Source organism: Maylandia zebra, unplaced genomic scaffold, assembly GCF_041146795.1.
Source record: "Maylandia zebra isolate NMK-2024a unplaced genomic scaffold, Mzebra_GT3a scaffold02, whole genome shotgun sequence".
NCBI lineage: Eukaryota > Metazoa > Chordata > Actinopteri > Cichliformes > Cichlidae > Maylandia > Maylandia zebra.
In genome coordinates, this window is record NW_027490032.1 from 2,519,574 (window position 1) to 2,542,597 (window position 23,024).

General features: G+C 38.2%; 1 protein-coding gene and 1 long non-coding RNA gene across 3 annotated transcripts in view; both read left to right on the forward strand.

Moving 5' to 3' along the window:
- LOC143412400 (uncharacterized) overlaps nucleotides 1-23,024 on the forward strand; it is a 95,196-nt gene that overhangs the window by 38,121 nt on the left and 34,051 nt on the right. The window lies entirely within an intron of this gene.
- Nucleotides 13,548-20,036, forward strand: LOC106676923 (coxsackievirus and adenovirus receptor homolog). Of its 2 annotated transcripts, none has more exons than XM_014414462.4 (3): nucleotides 13,548-13,706; nucleotides 15,869-16,216; nucleotides 19,568-20,036. In XM_014414462.4, exons 1-3 carry the CDS (start codon nucleotides 13,652-13,654, stop codon nucleotides 19,600-19,602), a joined length of 438 nt encoding a protein of 145 aa, XP_014269948.3. In that variant the 5' UTR covers nucleotides 13,548-13,651; the 3' UTR covers nucleotides 19,603-20,036. The 2 variants fall into 2 exon arrangements, with proteins under 2 accessions (XP_014269948.3, XP_014269947.3); XM_014414461.4 differs by having other exon boundaries at nucleotides 13,552-13,706; nucleotides 18,059-20,036.

The window sequence follows — 23,024 nt, forward strand, 5'->3', positions numbered from 1 at the left end:
CTTTAACCTTCGTGACCTCTCTGCTCTGTGTTGTTTCCTCTTTCAGCCCAGAAAAACATCACAGCTGTGTCTGGACAGAAGAACGTCAATCTGACATGTCAAGCTCCAAACAACAACATCACAGCTGTAGAGTGGAGCAGAGCCGACCTGGAGTCTGGACAAGTCCATTTGTACCGGGACGGGCACTTTGATACCACCAACCAGCATCCATCTTTTAAGAACAGGGTGGATCTGCAGGACAGACAGATGAAGGATGGAGACGTGTCTTTGATTCTGAAGAATGTGACGATTAATGACACTGGAACATATCAGTGTCGTGTCTTCACAAAAGGGACGAACAATAAATCCATCAGCATCATCTACCTGAGTGTTGTTCCTCCAGGTGAGTGAGTAGAGTTGAGTGTGTGTGTGATCAGAGGTGAAGCTGCTTCCTGGTTGTTGATGTTTGTTTCTAAAGATGTTGTTGATGAGACTTTGTAGAAAGCAGCTGGTCTGAGTGATGTGATCAGAGTGCAGTAGATAATGTCTGACAGCAGTTTGAAGAAGAAATGGATTCTGTTCTGTTCTTCACTCATCACCTACCTGACAGCTGACACCTCACACCTGTTTCTCACCTGCAGGTCAGACAGGAGGACACACAGAGGATGGACCTGTTGGACTGATCGTCGGTCTGTCTATTTGCGCTGTGCTTCTTGTTGCTGCTGTTGTTGGTTTTTTGATCTACAGAAAACATAAACAACAACAGAGTCAGAATTCATACCAGCCTCCAGTTGAAATGCAGCCTTTTTGAAATCTTAAATGGCTTTTTTTCAGCTGGTCGGTGAGTCTCCTGCTGCTTTTCCACTTATTAATATCATCACTGAACAGAGACAGACATTGGTTTTGTGTGATGACATCCAATACTCAAACAGTCTACTCTGTATTCCAACACAGCACAGACTTTTTCAACAATCATTTAGCAATGTTAACTGCACAGCAAGGACGCAAAAAAATGTAGAGGTGAAATAAGCCTAATAAGACTGTCCAAGTAAGATATCAGCAGATAAAAAAGAACAAAAAAAAATCAGCATCGCTAAGTGTTTTTTTTTTCAGACAGTCACTAAAAAATGTCCATGAGTGTTGGCTAGTTAAAATCTGAACATAGAACATAAAACAAATAGTTAAGTACTCCTGTAGAATCACATATTTAAACATACAAAGAGAAATCCTAAAGTAAAGTTGTAAAAGACAATTAATGGAATTGAGTTGAATTTCATTATTGTGCAAAACAGGGCATTTTAAATCTTAGCTCTTTAGTCAAAAATATGAAATTCCATTTTTATTCAGCTTTCATGCTAAATCATGTTCTAATATAAAAATAAACATTTGCATAAAAATATTCATTTAAATGTGATTTATTCTGATGTTAAGAAAGGCCAGTGAAAAGTGAAAGTATTGATCTCTAAATGTTTTCAAGAGATACAAATCTGAGGTGGTTCTAAAAATTAGATCATTTATCATTCTAATCATAGTCAGATTTCAAAATATTGGAGTCAAAAAAGTGTTGAAATACTGGAAACTCCAATATTTTTTTCTTTCGGATAACTCAGAACAACTTTTTCATTGTCATTGTACAGTTGCTTGCACAGCGAAATTAAAGAAAATAATATACAAAAAAGAAAAAAAACAATATAAGAACACTATATAGATATATATATACTAGACATAGTATATAGGCAGCACGGTGGCACGGTGGTTAGCACTGTTGCCGCACAGCAAGAAGGTCCTGAGTTCAATTCCACCATCAGGTCTTTCTGTGTGGAGTTTGCATGTTCTCCCCGTGTTTGCGTGGGTTCTCTCCGGGTACTCCGGCTTCCTCCCACCGTCCAAAGACATGCAGCTTGAGGGGATAGGTTAATTGGAAAATCCAAATTGCCATTGTGTGAATGTGCGAGTGAATGTGAGCGCGAATGGTTGTCTGTCCCTGTGTGTTGGCCCTGCGACAGACTGGCGACCTGTCCAGGGTGTACCCTGCCTCTCGCCCTATGACAGCTGGGATAGGCTCCAGCGCCCCCCGCGACCCTGAAAAGGATAAGCGGAAGCGAATGGATGGATGGATACTAGACATACACGATGTCTGAGCCTACAAGGGAATCATAATAGAATTTAATAAATAAATAAGAGTGGAAGGGCTATAGTCAGTAAGGATAGGGATGGTAATTGCACATCTGCCAAAATATTGCACAGGGAATGGCAGCAACATAGTAGCGATAGAATGACTGTATGGGAGATACACTTACACTCTTAATTTGTATTAAGAGTTCTGACAGCCCACGGGCAGAAGCTGTTCTCGAGTCTGTGTGTTTTGCATTTGATGGATCTGAACTTGATCCAAGTTTGTCAGCTTGAATGTTGAAGCTAAGAATGTCTGCAATAATGGTATTAAAAGCAGAGCTGAAATCAATGAAGAGCGTCTTTACTGAGAGTCCCATGACTCTTCAGATGATGCAGAGCATAGTGGAGGGAAGTGGATGCCCTCCACTAAGACCAAGACTATCTACTGGTATTTTGTTTTTATTTTATTTTTTTGTGTTACAGTTATAGTTGTGTTATAATTGGTCAGTGAAGCATGGGAGATAAAGGAAAATGTCTCTTTCTTCAGTTTGTGAATAAAACTTTAAATAACAAGTATTCATACAAGTTTTTCATTTTGCAGTATCGTGCAATTCAGCATTCAGAAAGTGTTTTTTACAATGTAAAGTTTTTGTAATTTTATTTAATTTTTATTATTAATATGTCCTTAAATATTATAATTTTTCAGATTTTAACTTGTCAATTCTCTGTATTTTTTTATATATAAGAAGCTAACGTCAAAATTTGAAATATACAATTTTTATGCAAATAAGCAATGGTCTGATGATTTCAGATGACCCTGTTGTAAAGAATAAACATTCTTGCTGTGAAGTTAACACAAGCTCAACGTGTGTGACTCTATTCTTTATTTATGATTCTATTCTTTACTACAGCACAACATGTTGCGGCGCAGGACACTAGTTGTCCTCTGCAGACTTGGTGAAACAACACATACATGCAGTTTTATAATCACTGTGATATTAACTAAACCATTAAAAAAAACCCTTTCTGTGTCAAATTTGAACTTTTATGTTGTGTACAGATGATCCGGAGACAGAATTGAATATTTTGGGCTGCTCTGGCAACAGTAGAGGCCATTTAGATCGTAATATGTCTCAGTGGTGTTCTCACCAGGAGGGCCAGTATTCAACCAGAACTTCTGCCAATACACCTTAGATGAAATGGTGAACTTGGTCATCAGTGTGGCTTTTCAGTCTTCAGTGTATCATGCTCCTTCCCCATCTATTATAGTGTAAACCTCCACTATTTTCCCAGATAGCAAAGGAACCAATCAACAAGTCCACTGTCTCTCTGGGCATCTCCAACATATTCTAATATAAACCTCTTAAAACATCAAAGTTTTAGTATAGTCCTTGGACTTTGGGGGAGTAACACTCTCTGTTTTACATTATTTAATCATTTCTCAGAAACAAGACATTTTTCATTTCACTGACACATGGCTTTAACCTGGGCAGGTCGAGGTGGGGAATAGTTGGTTTCAGAATCCCTTTCTGAATTCAAACATGAGATTTCAAATAAACTTTTATTCCTTTTTATTGAACTTAACACGTTCAGTTTGTTCGGTTTGTAGGTGACTTTGATCTTTCCTCTAATTATACTGTCACCAAATTTCATAATCATAATTAAAATTATTTAGGGCAACATGTTAATTGTTCTTCTGATGATGTCTGGGATACCCTGGACCTTGTTTTTACTCTTACCCTATCCTAAACTCTCTCTGTATGTGTAGTAATCTATCTGACTACACAAGAATCACTCTTGCATCTTTAACTTAACTTAGCAGCTAAATTTCCAGCCATTTCTCTTATTTGTCCATGCCATGACAGTCTCTTGATAATATGGCCCCTCAAAATAGATGTTAGAAATCCTTCCCATTGAATCAGTGAAATTAGAAGAGAGAGCAGAAGCTGAAGAGAAGTGAAGAAAATACAAACCTCTATGTGTACTGCAAGGAAATGAAGGATTTTCCGACTCATGCACCACCAGTCAAAAGTTTGGAATCAGCTTCTCATTTCACATTTTTTATTTATTTTTATGACTATTTACATAGTAGATTCTCATTGAAGGCATCAAAACTATGAATAAACAAATATGGAATCATGTAGTAAACAAAAAAGTGTGAAAGAATTCAAAACATATTTTATTATTATTATTATTTTAGATTCTTCAAAATAGCCACCCTTTGCTTTGATTACTGCTTCGCCCTCTCTTGGCATTCTCTCGATGAGCTTCATGATATAATCACCTGAAAGAGATGCTTTCCTAGAGATGCTGAGCACTTGTTGGCCCTTTATCTTCACTCTGGGGTCCATCTTTTTATATATTTTATTTTATTATTTTTTACTATTTAATTTGTAAAAATGTGTATACACACACACACACACACACACACACACACACACGTAGAAAAACATTTAGTATACACATCCAGAAATGCATACACTATTATATATTGTACATATATTTATTAGTTTCAGGTTGGCCATTCTTGTATTTTGCTCATTTGTGTTGTTGTGTTTTGCACATCTCTGTTGCTTGTGGGGCTCGCACACAAGAATTTCACTCGCATGTACTGTACCAGTGTGCCTGCACATGTGATGTGACAATAAAAGTGATTTGATTTGATTTGATCTCATCCCAAACCATTTTGCTTAGATGTAGATCAGGTGACTGTGGAGGCCATCTGGAACAGAACTCCATCATTTGTGGGTCTCATTTAGTCTTTTTTAAGAAAAATCACTCAAACCAGAACTTCACCGGCACTCAATAATGTGGAACTGCTAAAACTACTTTAATTTTCTCCCATCTCATTTACTGTAAGTCACCTTTCTCATAAAATACTGTTTAAATCTCAGTTGTATAGGTAGCATTTCTCTACCCATTATCTCAACAATTCCTTTTTGTAAATCTAATCCCCTGGTCATAGATAGCTGTTAATAATGTGCTCACTGATTTAATGGAGGATAAGTCAAAAAGTAGTATGGCTGTTTCTCTAACTCTAAATAGTAAGAGCAAGCACATAACTGTGGTTTTGCAATAAAAAGATGCAGAATGGTAATGATGGTTTTAACTTTCAGAGAGGAAACAGAAATGAACAGGGTGTGTTTGCAGAAGTGTGTTTCCACATTGCGTGGCACGGCCACTCCATTAAACCATCACCTGATCCTGCACTCGATAAGACTAGTTTGAATTTCAAATGTGAAGGCAAATGTCATTTCAAACTTCTCCTTTCCATCGCAGTCTAATTTTACTGTTGCCTCAGCAACCATGCTTTATGTAAAGTATGAAACAAAGACTTTGGTGAAGGTTTTCTGTGTTTAAAAAGCATTTACGTAATGCACATTCATGACAGTCTGCACAGTTTTCTACCAAGGAAATTGTTATATGATATTTAAAAGCATTCTTCACCCTCCATAATCCTCATATATGCCTCTTAGAATATCACGATGTGGAAGATGAACTTTATGTTTTCATTTACATTGTCACAAATCACAAACAAAGACTTATATGAAACTGTGAACCGCCCACCGCTGGTCATTAAAAATAAAGCAGGTGTAAGGCTTCCCTTACCAAAGCTTGAAGCTACAGCCATCTGTTATCCTGTTTGCGCCATAGAATCAGTAGTGACAGTCACAGTGTGAGAGCAGCGAGCAATTGCTAGACTCTGATGTTTACAACTGACTAACTGCATGTTTTGTTTTGTTTTTCTGGATAATCCAGTGATTCTGACCTCTGTGGATTTTGTTTTGAAGCTTTTAATGTTGTCAGACAAACATGATACTGATGAAGCAGATATAAACTGATAGACTGCATTGTGTCGGTTGGTTAATAAACTGGCTCTGTTTTCTAAAAGGCAATATAAGTAGACACAAACATACCTCTCTTCCACCCCAGTGTGGAGTCTATGCAAGTCTTGCTTACAATATATGCAAACATTAAAACAGTGACGTGTTTTCCCTAAACAGCCACTGAAACAATGAGGAGAAGTATACTCAGAAATGAACTAGACGGACAATGAGTTTTAATATTCAAATTCCCAGTAAGATAAATCATTTACAAAACACATATTCATAAAAAAAAATTTCCAAAATGTCTGAAAGTACAATTTGCAACCTTAAAAATTACAATATACCCAAAATCAGTGAACAAAAACAGGTGTTCCATCCCTATTACATATAATATATATAATATACCCATGTTCCATCCCTATTTAGCACAAAAAACATGGGTGATCTATATGACTGTATGGTATAAAAAAAAGAATCAGATAAAAATAACTGACTCTTTAGATCACTATTTTTCTTATTTAAAGTAATCAAATGTGTTTTGGGGACTTTTACACTTATGAGTTAATACTTAGTAAAGCAACATACACCAAATCTAAACAAAGACTTTAAAGGGGGAATGTGTCGCATCTCTGAGTGTGAATCCCCACATATATGACTCACAAATGGTGTCCTGCTGATTAATGTCCCACTACAACAGTGACATATGGAAGCTTTGTGTAACATAAATTAAATAAAAAATAATAATAATTAAAAAACAAAAAATAAAACATAGTTTTAAGGAAGTTCATTACCATTATATCTCAGCTACACTGTGATCCTCATCACGACTCTCTGTCCACACAAATAAAGAAATAAATGAGCTGGTGTTTACACTTTGGCTTAATACATTTCTGCAGCTCGTCTGTTATTCATGCTGTAAAGAGAATTTGTTTTTATCATATTGATTTAAAGCCAGTGTCATAGCAAGCTATCTTCAACTAGAGGGCGCTCTAACAATTCTGACAACAAAATTCTTAGGAATGCTTCCATAATCAGGTACTCTGGCTTCCTCCCAAAGACATGCACTTAGTGGGGATAGGTTAATTGGAAACATTGGTTGTCTGTCTCTGTGTGTTAGCCCTGCGACAGACTGGCGACCCCCCTTACCCTGAAAAGGATAAGTGAAGGGGATGGATGGATGTTTCCATCACCTTACTGGATCAGTCCCATGATGGATTAGAGTAGTTCTCACAGAAAAAAGAGGGTCAGACAGACATGGTGTACCTAATAAAGTGTCTAGTAAATGTAAAATATGTAATACTCATCTTTTTATAGTTTATCAGTCTGAGGGTGTCCAGTTTATCACCTGCTGCTTTTTCCTAAATATTTCTCAGTAACATTAAAAAGATCAGATTTCAAAACAAACTTTACTTTTTAAATCTTTTTAAACCTAAAAACTGTGCAGAAGCTCCTTTTTAATCAGACCTACTGCAGCTATGTTTCATTTTGACCTCATGGTGGCACTCAGTGGACTATGGATGGGGTCTTCAGTAAATGTCATGAATCCTGAAAATGTTCTTTTTTTACTGTTCATAACAAAGTGTGTTTAAGTCAGTGACTTTAAAAAATCTATTTCATAGTCAGTAGCAGACTGCCTGAAAAGACTGAAGTTTCCTCCTCGTTTTCTGATCCTTTCAGAGGCTCTAGGTTTTGGTTTCAGTCACATCTTTTCTCTGAGCTGCTGAGCACTGAAACTACAAGAGATTCACTGTCAACCTCTAAATCTGACTACTTAAGATTGTTGTAAACATCATCAGCATGTGTCCTCGACACAGACTTTTGTAGAGATGATTCACAGCCAGCCTGACCCAGCTGTCTGTGACGGAAAACTGACCTCACTCAGCTGTCAGAGATAAAGGTACAGGTTGGGACACAGGATACATGATATTTAGATTTAAGAAGATCTCCTAAGTCTTCAGTCCATCTTCTTCCACTTACCCTTGTCAGGGACATGGGGGGCTGGAGCCTAACTAGTTACCACAGGGTGAGAGGTGGGGTACACCCTGAACAGGTTGCCAATCTGTCACGGGGTTAACACAGAGACACACAACCTCACATGTGTGGGTAATTTAGAGTGACCAATTAACATAATGCCTCTAACTGCATGTCTTTGGACTGTGGGAGGAAGCCAAAGTGAGAAAACCCACACAAACACAAGTATGTATGAATGTGTGTGAATTTTACTTAGAAAGCACTTACAAAAATGTGCTTGTGCGAATGGGTGTGAATGAGTGAATGCACATAAAGCGCTTTGAGTGCTCAGAAGAGTAGAAAAGCACTATATAAGAACCAGTCCATTTACCATTTACAAGGAGAACATGCAAACTCCACACAGAAAGACCCCAGCCAGGTGGTGGAATCAAACTCGGGACTGTCACTGTGCCACCATTCTGCTGCTATTTTACTGTGAGTCAGAATAAAAAGGAAAATAGATTTAAATGCAAGGTTTCATTTTATTGGATTGATACATATATATCAATAAGACAGTGCACATCACTTTCACAACAGCGTTTGTTTTCAAAGACTTTATGGCTTTTCCTATAATACCTGGTGGGCCGGTCTCTAGTCAAAATGGCCAGGTCTATTTTTTTTTTTTGTCCCATTCCAGCTCTGCATTGTGGCATGTTCCACTGTGGCAGGCAGGAAGTAGGACCCAAAATGCAGGACGCTCAGACGAGGAAGTAAACTCAAAGAGGCTGCTTTATTGCAGTTGCAATGAAAACACTCAATAAACATTACACTTGCAAAACAAACAAACAAAAAACTAGAAACCTAGGACCACTGAGCACAGAGGAAAACACACATTATGAGCAGACAACACGACAGACAACAGAAGAAAACACAGAGTTTATATACACAGAGGGAGTGATCAGGGAACAGGAAACAGGAGGGAGACATGGCTGGGATTAATTGGGCATAACAAGATAGGGGAAAGCAAAACTGAATGCAGTGACATGAAACACAGACCTTCAAAGTAAAACAGGAAACACATGGACTGAACTCCAGACATGTAAACTTATCAGACTGCGGAGACAGAACATAGAGACCTGAGATGTGGGACAGAAAGAGAGGCCACAACACACAACACAGATTCATTAAGTAGTTCATTTTGTGCATAATTTTATATTGTTGTTGATAATAAATTAATTAAAGCAACAAAACAACCTGAAGGGCCACTTGGGAGCCGGTTCTCTTAAAAGAGCTGGAATTCCCATCACTACTGACCATGCATGGAGGGTTTCACCCCAAGTCCAGCACCCTGAGGCTGCATGCTAAGCAAAAGAAAAGAGGCCTGGGACTAGTGAGTGTCAGTACCACAGTCCAGGATGGGACAAGAACATCAACGAGTACATCAGGAAGAGGGTTGAAACAATGTCATTGTTAGACCGCAAGTGTCCTGTGATTACGTGTAATTTTTGTGTAACATGTTTTGTAAAGGAAACAATAAAATAATAATGATAATATAAAATTCAATTAGGCATACAATGAATTGTGTACATCAATAATACTTGTTTTATTAGTCTTTCTATAATCACTTTAATACAATAAAAAAACAATCAGTATTACATGTTTGAACAGATTTTCTATTTATGAGAATTTTCGATCAACTCCTCTGTGACCTTTAGTTTTACGTTAAGTAATGAGCCATGAAGCAGAATTCCAAAGATGTAGTATCAGAAGTAGCAGCTAAACTTCATAAAATATACTGCAAGCATATTGCTAAAAATAACTGCACCAGTGTTGTGTTTGACTTTTATCCTGTTTGAATCTGGTGTGTGTGAAACCTGCTCCTGTTCATGGTTTCTGTCATGATTTACACTCTCCTCTGTGTTTGTATGATGGTCCTGTCAAGGTTTGAGTTTCAGTGTTTTTTAAATTGTGGATTTTTCGTGGAAAATGCTCAAACTTTGGGCAATTGATTAATATTTTCTGCTCTTGTAGGTTCAACGTGTTTATTATTGTAGAAATGACTATGAATAATCTTTATTTTAACCCAAATGTGTCTGTAGATGAACCCACGTGTGTTTATAAACTACACAAAAACAAGTATTTCCAGTTGCTTTAATTAAAAAGAATCAGTAACTGCTAAATTCAAAACAAATAGTTTAAATAGCTACATTGCTGTAACATCTACAGACAACAAAAATTAACCAACCACTATCTAAAAATGGTCTTACTCTGCTGTCGAGCGGCACTGAAGCGCTCCAATAACTGAGGTCAGGCGCAGACAATAAAACAAGTGTGCAGCTCTTGGCTGAACTAAGAATCTGACAGGACAGTAAACTGGTGTAAAGGATGGAGGAATCCCATCATGTTGTACAGTTCATACTCCGTATTTAGAGCAGAGTGTCACAAAAAAAGCTGCTGTTTATTTCTAACATTCATTTTAATAATGAAGAACAAATAACAGTTCATGCACTGCACAATGTTCTCTGTGAGATTCACATAGCAGACCTAGCAGGTGTGTCTAAAATTGTGGCCAGTGAGTGTATGCACTGTGTAAAAAGTCACAGATGAATAAGAGCCAGTAGGTGGCAGCAGAAGAGCTTCAGTTTGCTCAACAAGTGATGGTTTTCATCACCTTGAGTCTGGCCTCAGTTTGACTGCCTTCAGCAGGCCTCATGTCCCATCAGTGATATATTAATACATAGTAACATATGAATCTCTGTGTTGCTCTTAAAATGGACGAACAGATCAGTGGTGAGAAATAGTTTTTTCAGCTGAGGCAGCTCTAAGTAAAACCTTTTATTTCTTTTTGTGACTTGGAGAGAGTCTCACACGCATTTGTGACCACTCGCCTTGATTATTGTAATGGACTTTATATTGGTATTGATCAGGCTTCACTATCACACTTGCAAATGGTCCAGAATGCTGCTGCTCGCCTATTCACAGGGTTACGCAAACGTGAGCACATTACCCCTGTTCTTGCCTCTTTACTCCTGTTGCCTGTCCGTTTTAGAATTCATTTAAAAATTTTATTTTTTGCTTTTAACGTTTTAAATGGCCTGGCTCCTATTTACCTGTCAGACCTTCTACACCTGTACACTCCACAAAGGTCGCTTAGATCAACTGACCAGTCACCCCTTGCTGTCCCCTTGTTTAGACTGAAACAACTGGGGGACCAAGCTTTTGCTGTTGTGGCCCCCAAATTATGGAATAAACTGCCCCTCCATATTACACTGGCCCCAACACTTGAAATGTTTAAATCACTTTTAAAAACACACTTTTTTTCAAAGGCTTTTTAGGAGTAGTACCAGAGTCAGTTTGTAGTCAGTTTTAGTCAGCTGTTGGTCACTCTTAATCTTTTTATTTTGTTAATTTTATTCATTGTAGATTTTGTCTATTTTATTTATGTTTTAATATTAAATTTTTATCTTCTTTTTCATTTGTGTATTTATTTTACATTAATTTATTTCTCTGCTTAATGTATGGCTTTTAACTGTTATCTCTGTTTATTATTGGAAAGCACTTTAGTCAACTTCACTGCTAATATATATATATATATATATATATATATATATATATATATATATATATATATATCTGCTGATATTAACTGACCTAGTAAGAGAGAGGCAGCAGCAGCAGGCCTACATATTACTGCATTTAAAGCCTGAGGCCCACAAGTCCCACAAATGAAGTGAGAAGTGCTGACAGTCATTTTCTGATCAGTGTTTATGTTTTTAGAAAAATAATTAATACATAATTGGCTCGGATCGACAATATTATGAATGAAATGTGCCCTGTGGAAGCAGCCAGCTCCCCTCCCCTTTCGACAGATTGTGTGTGAGACTTCAGCACAGCAGCAGCAGCAAGCAGAGTTGGTTATTTGGTGCCGCCTGCTGTCCGTCTCTCCCCTCTCCTCCCTGTACAAGCCAGAGGGATTTGGGGAGGGGGGGGGGGGGGGGGGGGGGGGGGGGGGTTAGAAATGACGGAAAGAATAATTGGCTCTGTTTTGAGTTTTGTTCAAAAAAGAATGACTTCATATAGGGAAAAATATATATCACATGTGCAGGACACCTTAAACTAGTTTTTTAATTAAGCAGCAAGGCAGAACAAAATCAGGGCTGCATCAAGACACAGGGACTAAACCCCAATTCAACCAGACCCAGAACTGATCCGGAATTAAAACAGGACTACAACAGTTCAAAATCAGGACTATTTAGGATTTAACCAAAACAGAACCAGAATCAGAACTAGATGATAGTAGCACTAAAAATCATCATAGACCTGCACTACACTTATTTTTTAATTCTACCAAAGTCCACTATTTAGATTGAGAAAAGTTTATATAATTATTTAGCCTTGTTGTGCGAACAAGCCTGCAAAACTGAATAAATATAGAATTTGAAAAATAACAAACCTAAAAAGAAACACTAGGTACGAGATACATGAGTACCTATGATATGATTACTTTTGGTAAACAACCATTTGACTAACATGTGTGTCTCACCTGCTCTCTCTCCCTCTCTGTTCCTCTCTCTCCCTCTCTGTGCTGACAATCAAGCCAAACACCAACATCATCAAATATACAGTTGAAACCAGATATTTACAAACTCTTCAGATAAAAACACAAACACTTTTTTAATTGTAACATCAAGTCAGACTAAATGTTTATTTTCTTTAGGTTGATAAATATAAAAAACATATTTGTTAACTTTAAGAGTAAAGAGAGAAACTATCTGTATTTCTTAATTGTAAATGGCACCAAACTGTATTCAAAATTGAGCCACACTTAGCTCTACTTTACTCTTTAAAGAGTTTCAGGCAAAGTTACACTAACCCTAGTTTCCTAGCTGACGCTAACAAATGCTAATGTTAGCCTCTGATTTGGGCTGCTAAAGTAAAGACTTTTAGCTAGCTGATCAGCATAGATTAATTTAATCAGCCTGTTAACCACCGTCTGTAGTGGTAATATTATTGAAAGTATAATTTCACCTCAGCACATTTACAATTATGTCTATTTTGTAGCACATAGAAATGTTTAGGTAATAATTAAAGACACACAATTAAAATAAATAAAGACAATTGATAAGTGTATTTGGTAATACTGAAGCTTAAAGGAATTTGTTCAATTCTAAACTACCATTCGCTTTAATTTTCCGCCAAAATCTCCGGCGTCAACATGAGTCGCTTACCTTGTCCGTCACTTCCGTCCGAGTAAGAATTAAACCTGCAGTGACCGCTGGCGAACACCAGAGGGCAACCAGTGAGCTCTGTTTGAACCATGCTAAGTTAACTTTGTTGTCTAAATGTTGATGCTGGTTACTGATTCACACTGAAGATTCAATAAGGTTCATTGTCATTACACAAGATATTTACAAAAATACACAGACGGAAAGCAGATATTATTTCTACAGCATCTACAGTGGAATAATAAATTTAAAAAAAACAATTAAACAAAACCTAAATAAGGATCATTTTAGGGTGTCATGAATGTGGGCTCGAGGCACTTTCCCGTGTTCACTTTGCGCTTTCTCCTACAAAAACAACAAAAACAGGAGAGAGAAACATTGAATGCAGCTTCAGAGTTAAAAGCACGCTGTGACGGCTGATGTAGTTCAGGTGGGTGTGTCCCTGAACGCAGCAGACTGCCCCTTGCCTCAGACTGCTTTTGGCACGACACCAGATTTACACAAATCGAGTTTCCAGCAGCTTCAGGAGGGTCAGTTGTGAGTTATTCAACAGAAATGTCTCACATCCTTCTTCTTCTTCTTCTGACTTTTGAGACTGTGGCATTAGAAGGTGAGTAGCTAAAAATAAAATTTAAAAAAAAAACTGCTGGCAGTCTGACAAATGCTGTGACTCACAATTTTTTAGAGCACGTTTTAACAGCTGTTTAAATGTAAACATTAATAGCAGCGTGTTTGCAGTGGGATAGCTTGGGGGAGATTGTTCCAGAGGACCTCTGGTCTTTAGCCGTAACCTATGATTCCACCAAGAGCAATTGATCCCAGTGCTCTCGTGGGAGTATACAGGCGGAGGAAATCTCCGGAGCTGGAGACAGAGATTGTTATTTGCCAGGTCTTTAATCTTGTCTGGAGTTCCCCCACCGCTATCTTACTGGAACTAAAAGAAAAGAAAAGACTGGGAAAATTACATTAACAAAACTGCTGAACTACACAGAGCAGCAGAGTTGAGTATGTGGATTTAATCTCATTTAAAAACTTGCCACATCTTCTCTAAGTCACAAGGGCTGGCTCCATTCTTCTGTTTAACTAGCGTGTCTGTCGGTAGATGCTTATGATAAGATACTATAATTAGTCAAGTCGCATCTTGCTGATCTTGTTGTGTTTGTTTTTGGGAGTTTTTTGTCTCCCTCTCAGGGATTAAACCTTTCTCAGGACATACTTCTTGCGTTGTACTTGCACACAGTCAGTGTGCATAAACACGACACAGTAGTTTTAAGTTGTCAGATTGTCAACATATTTAGATTACTGATACATCAGCTGCACAAGAAATATGCAGTTATCAGAATTTTTGCCTCCCGGTGGTGTCCCACCTTTGTTTTCCCCAGTATGTTGCGTGCACTATGTTATAGGTATGATGTCACTATGAATTTTTTTATAACATATCAAAAGTTTACTGGTGTAATTGCAGACATTTCTTCATGAACCCAGAAAATGACCTCATGTGTTACAACTCTATCACATCTTATTGCATTTGGCGTCATAGCTCCCAGACATAGGTTTATAGTTTGTTCATACAAGTGTAACATCAGCGTATGTGCAAGTAATCTGTCAGGTCCACAATGTTGTACTTTTGTTTTCTGCAGTGGTAGAAATGAAACCATTAAGTTGGAAGGAAGCAAAGAAAAGGAAACTCTTAATTTAGGCTCTACCAATCCTCATTTTCCTGTAAAGGAACTGAGTGTGCCACGTGAAATAAAAGAGACTTCACAACCTGTTCGCTAATCCGTGACCTTTCTCTTGCTTTGTACACACTCCCCATGTTTGTTATTTGATCCTGCACTCTCACTATTTACACTTTATACTTGCCCAGTTGGCATGGCACACCCACAATTTCAATGTGCATGTCCAATGAGAATAAAGGTCTATTCTATTCTATTCTATTTTATTCTTATTTACAAATCTGTGTCATTGTGGGTTCTTAGCTACACATGTGGTAACAGTCAACAGAGTTGAGCGATTCAGAACAGCATGAGGAAATTAATGTGTTATTTTAAGGAAATATTCTTTTAAAATAGCCACAAAGTCTGATCCATAACACTTTGTACCGTATGATGAAAGTCTGGTTTTCCTGGAGAAGAGCTTGTTACTCAAGGCATTTCAAGATTTCAAGAAGGTTTTTGATCCCTTGAGGTGATCTTAAATAACCCAGACAGACACAAACAAACATCGAGTGCTGTAATCTAAGTCGGTAGCTTTTGCAGCCTCTTTTCTGTAAATGAACACATGGGTAGGTTAATAACCACTGAGGAGGATGAGTTTGCTTTTATTCTTTTCTCTTCTTGTGCATTCACACGAGCAGGTGACGCATGCGCATTTATGGAGGACGCTTTCCCCAACAAGCAACAGAAAAGTAGGCCCATAACAGCCTCTGGCCTACATCTATCAAGGACATTTGTCACTGTGTGTGAAAGTGCATCATCAAGAGGAAATTAAAAAAAAAAAAAAAATCATATTTCTCTTTGGTCCCTGGCCTTGTTTTGGAAATATGTCGAGCTGCAGGAATCCATTACTTTGATTAATCCACTGATGTTTTCTTAAGACTTCCTCGATCCAAATAGTTTCTGTCAGATGTCTCTTGATATGCTCGTCTACTGAAAAAAAAAGAACTGTACAGGAGGAGTTACGCCAGCATTTCTACACAATATGTCGTAAAGAAATGGATCGCAACATCTTATCAATGTTTGTTCTTTTTTTCTTTTGTCTTTGGTCACACAGAGATAAAAGTGAGGCCTAGACAAGATGTCACTCTTCACTGTCAGGATCCCAGTGGTGTAAATATCACCCTGTTAGAGTGGAGCATACCTGAGATTAAGTCAGACGGATACGTCTTCTTCTACCGAAACCGGCGCTCATATGAAAGCTACCAGCACGAGCGTTTTAAAGGCCGAGTGGAGCTGAAACACCCGTCTATGAAAAACGGAGACGTTTCTGTGATTCTGAAGAACGTCAACATCAACGATACAGGAACATATGAGTGTCGGATTATAACCAGTGATCTCAGCAGCGGTCAGAGAGTTCAGAGTGAGTCCAGGCAGTCCATCGACCTCACAGTCATAGACTCTGGTGAGTTGAGAGGTTCACTTTACTACTTATTCTTCTTCTGACTTGTAGGGACATGCAGAGCCAAAGTGCAGCCCTCACTGCACTGCTAAGCACAAAAGAGCTTTTTGTGTCTGTGAACTGTGACGCTGGCTTTTTGCACCCCCACAGATGTTCTCTGAGGGAAGCATTGTCTGTCCATGCGTGGTAAAAACAGAAGACCATGCTTGTTATTTTCCACCATTTGATTTCAAAAACAAAAGAAAAGGAAAAAGAGACACAAAAAGCCCCAACTTTTGCCACTGCAGAGGATTTATTTATCTTTTTTGGTCTACTTTCCACGAACTTGACGTGGTTTGAAAGATCACTGCAGTCTGCAGTTAACATGATCTTTCTACTTGTGTTACCTGACATATGCTGATGCTTCCTGCAGTGGCGTGTGAGTGGTGATAAATCTGATCTGACGTAGTTGTTTATTGGCCCCGTTTTATTTTCATTCAGACATCTGTTATTGCTCATTTTCCTGTGTGTGATTATACCAGCCGAGTGCATTTTACTTCTTTGACTGTCTTAGAGTTTTGAAGGTGGTGGCGCAGTGAACCGAGAAAAAGGCAAAGAGCTGATAGCCAGAGGCTCTGAGGCTGGCACAGATGTCGGACATGAGAACTGTTTAAACTGAGTTTGATGTTGTAGAGTGCCTATGGCAGAGTAAATTATAATGCAGAAAAATATGCATGATATGACTGGATCATAGTTGTTGTAGCATTAATATGTGCATCCTTTTAATGTATAAAATGGAAATTTTATTCAGTTATGCTGCTCGGTGGTTTTATCTATATTAATCCAGCAATATATATCAGTAGACTTACAACTAAAAGTGTAAAATAATGAACTAAAGTTTCAGATTTCATGTGGTGCAGTGTCACCCTGCACTCTGCTCTTTGGGTGCGCCCCTGCTTTTTTTCTTTCTGTGAGGAAAATGTATTTCAATTCAATTCAATTTTATTTATATAGCGCCAAATCACAACAAAAGTCGCCTCAAGGCGCTTCATAGATACAGAGAAAAACCCAACAATCATATGAACCCCTATGAGCAGCACTTTGGCAACAGTGGGAAGGAAAAACTCCCTTTTAACAGGAAGAAACCTCCGGCAGAACCAGGCTCAGGGAGGGGCGGGGCCATCTGCTGCGACCGGTTGGGGTGAGAGAAGGAAGACAGGATAAAGACATGCTGTGGAAGAGAGACAGAGGTTAATAACAGATATGATTCAGTGCAGAGAGGTCTATTAACACATAGTGAGTGAGAAAGGTGACTGGAAAGGAAAAACTCAATGCATGATGGGAATCCCCCAACAGCCTATGTCTATTGTGCATTACTGAGGGAGGATTCAGGGTCACCTGGTCCAGCCCTAACTATATGCTTTAGCAAAAAGGAAAGTTTTAAGCCTAATCTTGAAAGCAGAGATAGTGTCTGGCTCCCAAATCCAAACTGGAAGCTGGTTCCACAGAAGAGGGGCCTGAAAACTGAAGAATTTAGAAGTATATATTTATATTTAAGTTTATATTTCGTTCTGTTGCTCGCTGTTGAGGGTTTTTTTTTAAAGGTACCTTTAAGGTACTTTACCTAATACACATGCAAGTGTTTGAGAGAAAAAATAAAAGCGTTGGTTTCTGAAACATGAGCACAGTGATGTGCTCAGTGTTTATGATCCAAGCGCCTGCCGATACTTTTATTACTTTTCTGACAGTTACGTCACTGTTGGACGTTATGACCTCTGCTAACTGCCAGGCGTATTTCAGTGTAAAAGAAATGCTGTCAGCATACCTCAGGCCTCTCACCTGTTTTGTTTTTGTTTTTCTCTTCAGGAGATCCGACTGTAGAACACAAGGACACGCATGATTTAATTATCATTATTGTTGCAGTTGTAAGTTGTCTTATTGTTGGCGTTTGTGTTGCAGTATTTTTCATCCGAAAATGGAAATCATCAACACGCGGCAACTCTTATGAACATCCACCTGAAATGTTAAACAGTTGATCTGAAATGTTTGAGACGATGTGTGAAGCATTGTTATTTAGCAAGCAGACAGCATAAACAGAGCGTCTGTTGACAGCACTCAACTCACAGCAACAAGGGTTCGATGCACCGCTCCTCTGATCTTGAGTCACATTCGGGAGTCATTTTCTCCCAACAACCATTAAAAGTAACATTACATCAATACTGTGGCTGCAACAAGCTTTTTATAGACTTTAAATCTGTTTATTTTTCTTCTTTTTTCTTTTAAGTTTAACTTTATTCTGTGCATTTTTCTGCAGAGCTTGATTTTACCGTGAGAACAGCAGGTGAGCGTAGTGGAGCTTTTAGCAGGTAGAGAGGTGGAGGAGACAGACGTAGAGTAGATCAGTTTATGTAAGCTCTGATTAGACGGGGCATTAAGATGGGGCCACAGTAGCACGGTTAGCAAGTTTTCTCAGTGAGTTAAGCACTTTATTAACTTTAAGTTTTTATTTTGCACTTTTAAACACTTGATTTATTTCTGTTTGTGGCAACTGCAGCCAATCAGCCACCTTCCTGCTTTCTGTCCATCGCCCCCATTAGAAATAATGACTCAATGTAATCTAATATGTGATTATAGTATACCCATAATATTTATTTAATAAAATATAAAAACCATTATCATAATGGTTTTATTGTGTTATTATATGAGTTGTGGAAAGTTCTGAGTTGGATCTGTAAATATCAGAAACCTTATCAGTGATTTAAATTCAGCTGATCTCAAGTTCAGATCTCCACCTCGGGCGTGGCTGTTTTTAGACTTCCATCATGACATCTTGTTCTTGTTCCTCTGTGCAAAATACACAGTTGATCTTTCAGCGTTTTTCATTTTCAGGACTTCACATGAGCATTAATCAGGTGAATAGAGAGGATTTTCAATCTGAAGACGTTTTAACACAATCTGAGTCAGTTGGTGCTTTCAGCCCTGACAGTTTGGCTCGTTTCCTGTTCTGATGCCTCAGGATCTCGTCCTTTCTCCTGATCTGCATCCTCGCCTGTTGTGCTGCCTGAAGGTGTTGAAACTCATCAGTACACTGCTCAGTCGTGAAGTTCCGGTTGGTTTAAAATCTAATTTGTTTGTCATTTGTACGTTTGAGGTGTGTGGTGAGGCTGCAGAGCGCTCTGTGGCAGAGGTCAGAGAGGGACTTCCTCTGAGATCTAAAAGCAGCAGCTGCTCTGAAAACAGTCCAGAGGTTTCTGATTTTTATTGATCCGTTCTCAGGCCTTTTCAGAATTTATGTCTTTGACTAGTGTACTCAATGTTAATGTTTCACTTGTTGTTTTTTGTTTTGTTACCCACCACTGATCACACCACCGTCAGTACAAATGTTGTGGATCCAATCTGACTCTGAGTGATGAGCCGAGTCCATTGTAAATATCCACTGTCATACAAAGGATATTTGAAGATCAAAAGGGACAGTGCAATGAGCAAAATAAAAGTGGAAGAAGATGGACGGATGTTCAAAACTAAAACCTGAATAAATGAAAGTGAGCAGGACACGAGGTCGTATCAGGAATTTGAAGGAAGATCGAGGTATGAAAGCCTGTGGAGGGAAATGGAGCCTCACTCTGTTTTTTGTTATGTTTTCTTATGTTATGTGGCTCAAATTAGGAGATGATACATATTTTCTGTGTATTCGTATGTATGCATTTGAACATGTTCATTTCTCTGTACCATGTTTTTATATTTCTCCTTTGTTTGTTGTGACATACTTTTATGATATTTATTGTTGTTGATCTGATCACAGAAATAAAATGAGAGCCTCACGCATCACAAGTAACAGAGTGAAGGGTTTGTTTGTTTGGTCTTATTTCCTCTGGGGCCTTTTTTCTCTGATTGAAGTAAAAATGGGGAAATTATGTCATTAACTTGAGCCTGTTTACATCTGTGTATTTCCTCTTCCTTCATTTAAGTCTGAGTAACTCTGTAATTCTCTGTTTTGTCCTAAATACTTTCCTGTAAAAATCACTTTCTTAGTTAATGTAGAAGTCCAGCATTCAAATATGTTTAGATTTCTATTTGACAAACTAAAAAACGAGTTCAATCAGCAAAGTCAAGAAGAAAAGTATTTCCTCTAACAGTGACTGGTACTGTTTTTGGGCTGTCGCAGGGATGGCTGCAGCTCATTTCAGATCCTCTTGGGTTATTTCCTCTCATGATTAAAACTCTGTTTACAGAAACACAACACAGTGTAAACCCTCCAGACTTAAACTGTCACTCAGTAACTCTTGTTTTTTTAATTTTTTTATTTCCAGAGCTAGCAAAGCTTTTTAAAACCTTATTTTGGGCAAAGTCAGCAATTTTTTTTGAAAACACTTGATGTCAGGTTTGTACATGTGGTTTTTATGTCTTGGGGATAATGTCCTGTATATAATAACTACCAAAACAGCTTTTCATGAAAGCTGCAGACGTGGTGCCCCAGATGAGTCCATCCTCTGGAGATGACGGCTTAGTTTCACTTTGTCCCGTTCAAAAGATCGTGACTTCCAGCACCTTCAACACTCCCTCACATCCAGACTTTAAAGGATCCATTAAGGTCTGTTTTTATCTTTCTTTTTCCAACAGGAACTGGTTTCATGTATTTATTTATTTTCTCTGTCATCATAAAGTCATGCTGGTAGTGGTGAATCTTCAGCGTCTGCTATTCGCGCGGTGCCCTTTGCTTCCATAATAATAAAAAAAAGCAGCTGACTGTCAGTCACCTTTTTTGAACAGTCAGAAGCCACGAGTGCAGCTCGTGAACTCTGTCATAACCGCAGGCAGAGCTCAGGGGACGTGTAGTGCAGTGACTTGTAGATAAACATTTATGATAAGGTGGGGACTGGTGGAGTGTGACTTTTCACTTTGGGAAACTGAAATGAGGCAGAAGGAGACTCCTCTGTAGACAGCCTGTAAATAATCGACTCAGCACAGCACAAACACTACTGGTCAGAAATTTGATTTAATTAATTTCATGACATCATCATTCCAGAGTTAAAGCAGAAATAATTTAGAGGGTGAAGCTGCACATTTTCTCCTCCTGCGCTGTTTCACTAATGTTCTTTGTGGATGTTTCCTGTTTGACAAAAACAGCCACATAAACAACTGCACGATCCCCCAGAATCAGATCATCAGATTGTTGCTGTACTTTCTTTGGTTTCAGCTGATGCTGTGAACAGGATGCGGCCAGAATAAATAATTAAACTAAACCTATGGACACTGTGTGTGTGTGTGTGTGTGTGTGTGTGTGTGTGTGTGTGTGTGTGTGTGTGTGTGTGTGTGTGTGTGTGTGTGTGTGTGTGTGCGTGCATGCAGGAGAGCCCCTGTTTCTTCCCCCTGAGTTTTAAAATTGGAGCAAAACAGAAACAGGCCTTGTAGTGAGCAGTGATGGTGGTAAAGTGGCTGGAAAGTCAGTGGAAAGTCAGTTTTTAAAGAAGAGGGGAAAAGACAAGTGATTAGAGACTATTGTTCGGAGATGTTTTCATCCATAGTTACAAACAGCGACGCTATTAACAATTTTTTGAGTGAGGTTGAACCATTAGATTCTGTCATTTATGAAACTTTGATTGGAAAAATTAAAAGAGAGGAAGTGGAGTCAGTAATTAACCAACTTAGTACCGATAAAACACCTGGTCTGGATGGACTCCCCTCTGAATTTTACAAAATTGTGAGTAAAGAACTGTCTGAATTATTAACTCAGTATTTTAATGAAGGAATAGAAAGAGAAACAATGGGTAAATCGTTTTATGAAGGAGTTATGTGTTTATTATATAAGAAAGGCGATAGAGAAGACATTAATAATTATAGGCAACTGACAATAATGAATGTAGATTATAAGATTTTTGCTAAAATAATTATGTCTAGACTAGAGGATGTATTAGATATTATCATTGAAAAAGAACAAACATGCGCAATTAAGGGACGATTGATGTGGGATAACTTAAGTATGTTAAGAGAAATTATTTATAATGGAAAGGATTCAGAGCTCTGCATTTTAGGATTAGATCAAAGGAGGGCTTTTGATTCTGTTTCCCACTCTTATTTATGGAAAGTAATGAAAGCTTATAATTTTCCGGACCAATTTATTTCTATTATCCAATTGATTTATAAAAAGTCCCTAGTGCAAGTTAAGGTAAATGGAAAGCTCTCATCCCCTTTTAGTGCTGAGTGCGGGGTTAAACAAGGATGTCCTTTGAGTGCTGCGTTATATGTCCTTGCAATTAATCCCTTATTGAAAAGGATAAATGATGATAAACGGATCAAGGGATACGTCCTAGATAAATCCCTTAAAATCGCAGCTTTGGCGTATGCAGATGACGTGACGGTGATAATCAGAAACCAAAACGAATTGTCTTCAGTTATGGAGATATTACACCACTACGAACAGGCATCAGGTGCCAAACTGAACCAAGACAAAACTGAAGGGGTGTGGCTTGGACATCCGACCAGACAACCTAAAATGATGATCTCTCTTTGTAGGGAGATTAAAATTCTGGGTATATGGATTGATAATACTGACTCTAGTTTACTAAATTGGAATAAGAAAGAAAATGAAATTAAAATGGAAATTATGAAATGGGAAAATAAAGATACAAACTATAAAACACGTATTAATATTGTAAAAACACACATAATTTCGAAACTTCTTTTCCTTGCCGCAATTTTTCCTCCCCCGAGAACAACTGTAATGAAAATAAGTAAGATGTGCATTAAATTTATCTGGGGATCCAATCGAGAAGTGACTAAGAGGAAATTTATGTACAAGAGTAGGAAGCACGGGGGCTTGGGAGCCCCAGAC

Coding starts and splice junctions, on each gene's coding strand:
- LOC106676923 (XM_014414461.4), top strand. CDS start 13,652: ATGTCTCACATCCTTCTTCTTCTTCTTCTGACTTTTGAGACTGTGGCA. Junction 13,707..15,868: donor TGAGACTGTGGCATTAGAAG/GTGAGTAGCTAA, acceptor TTGGTCACACAG/AGATAAAAGTGAGGCCTAGA. Junction 16,217..18,058: donor CCTCACAGTCATAGACTCTG/GTGAGTTGAGAG, acceptor TTTTCTCTTCAG/GAGATCCGACTGTAGAACAC.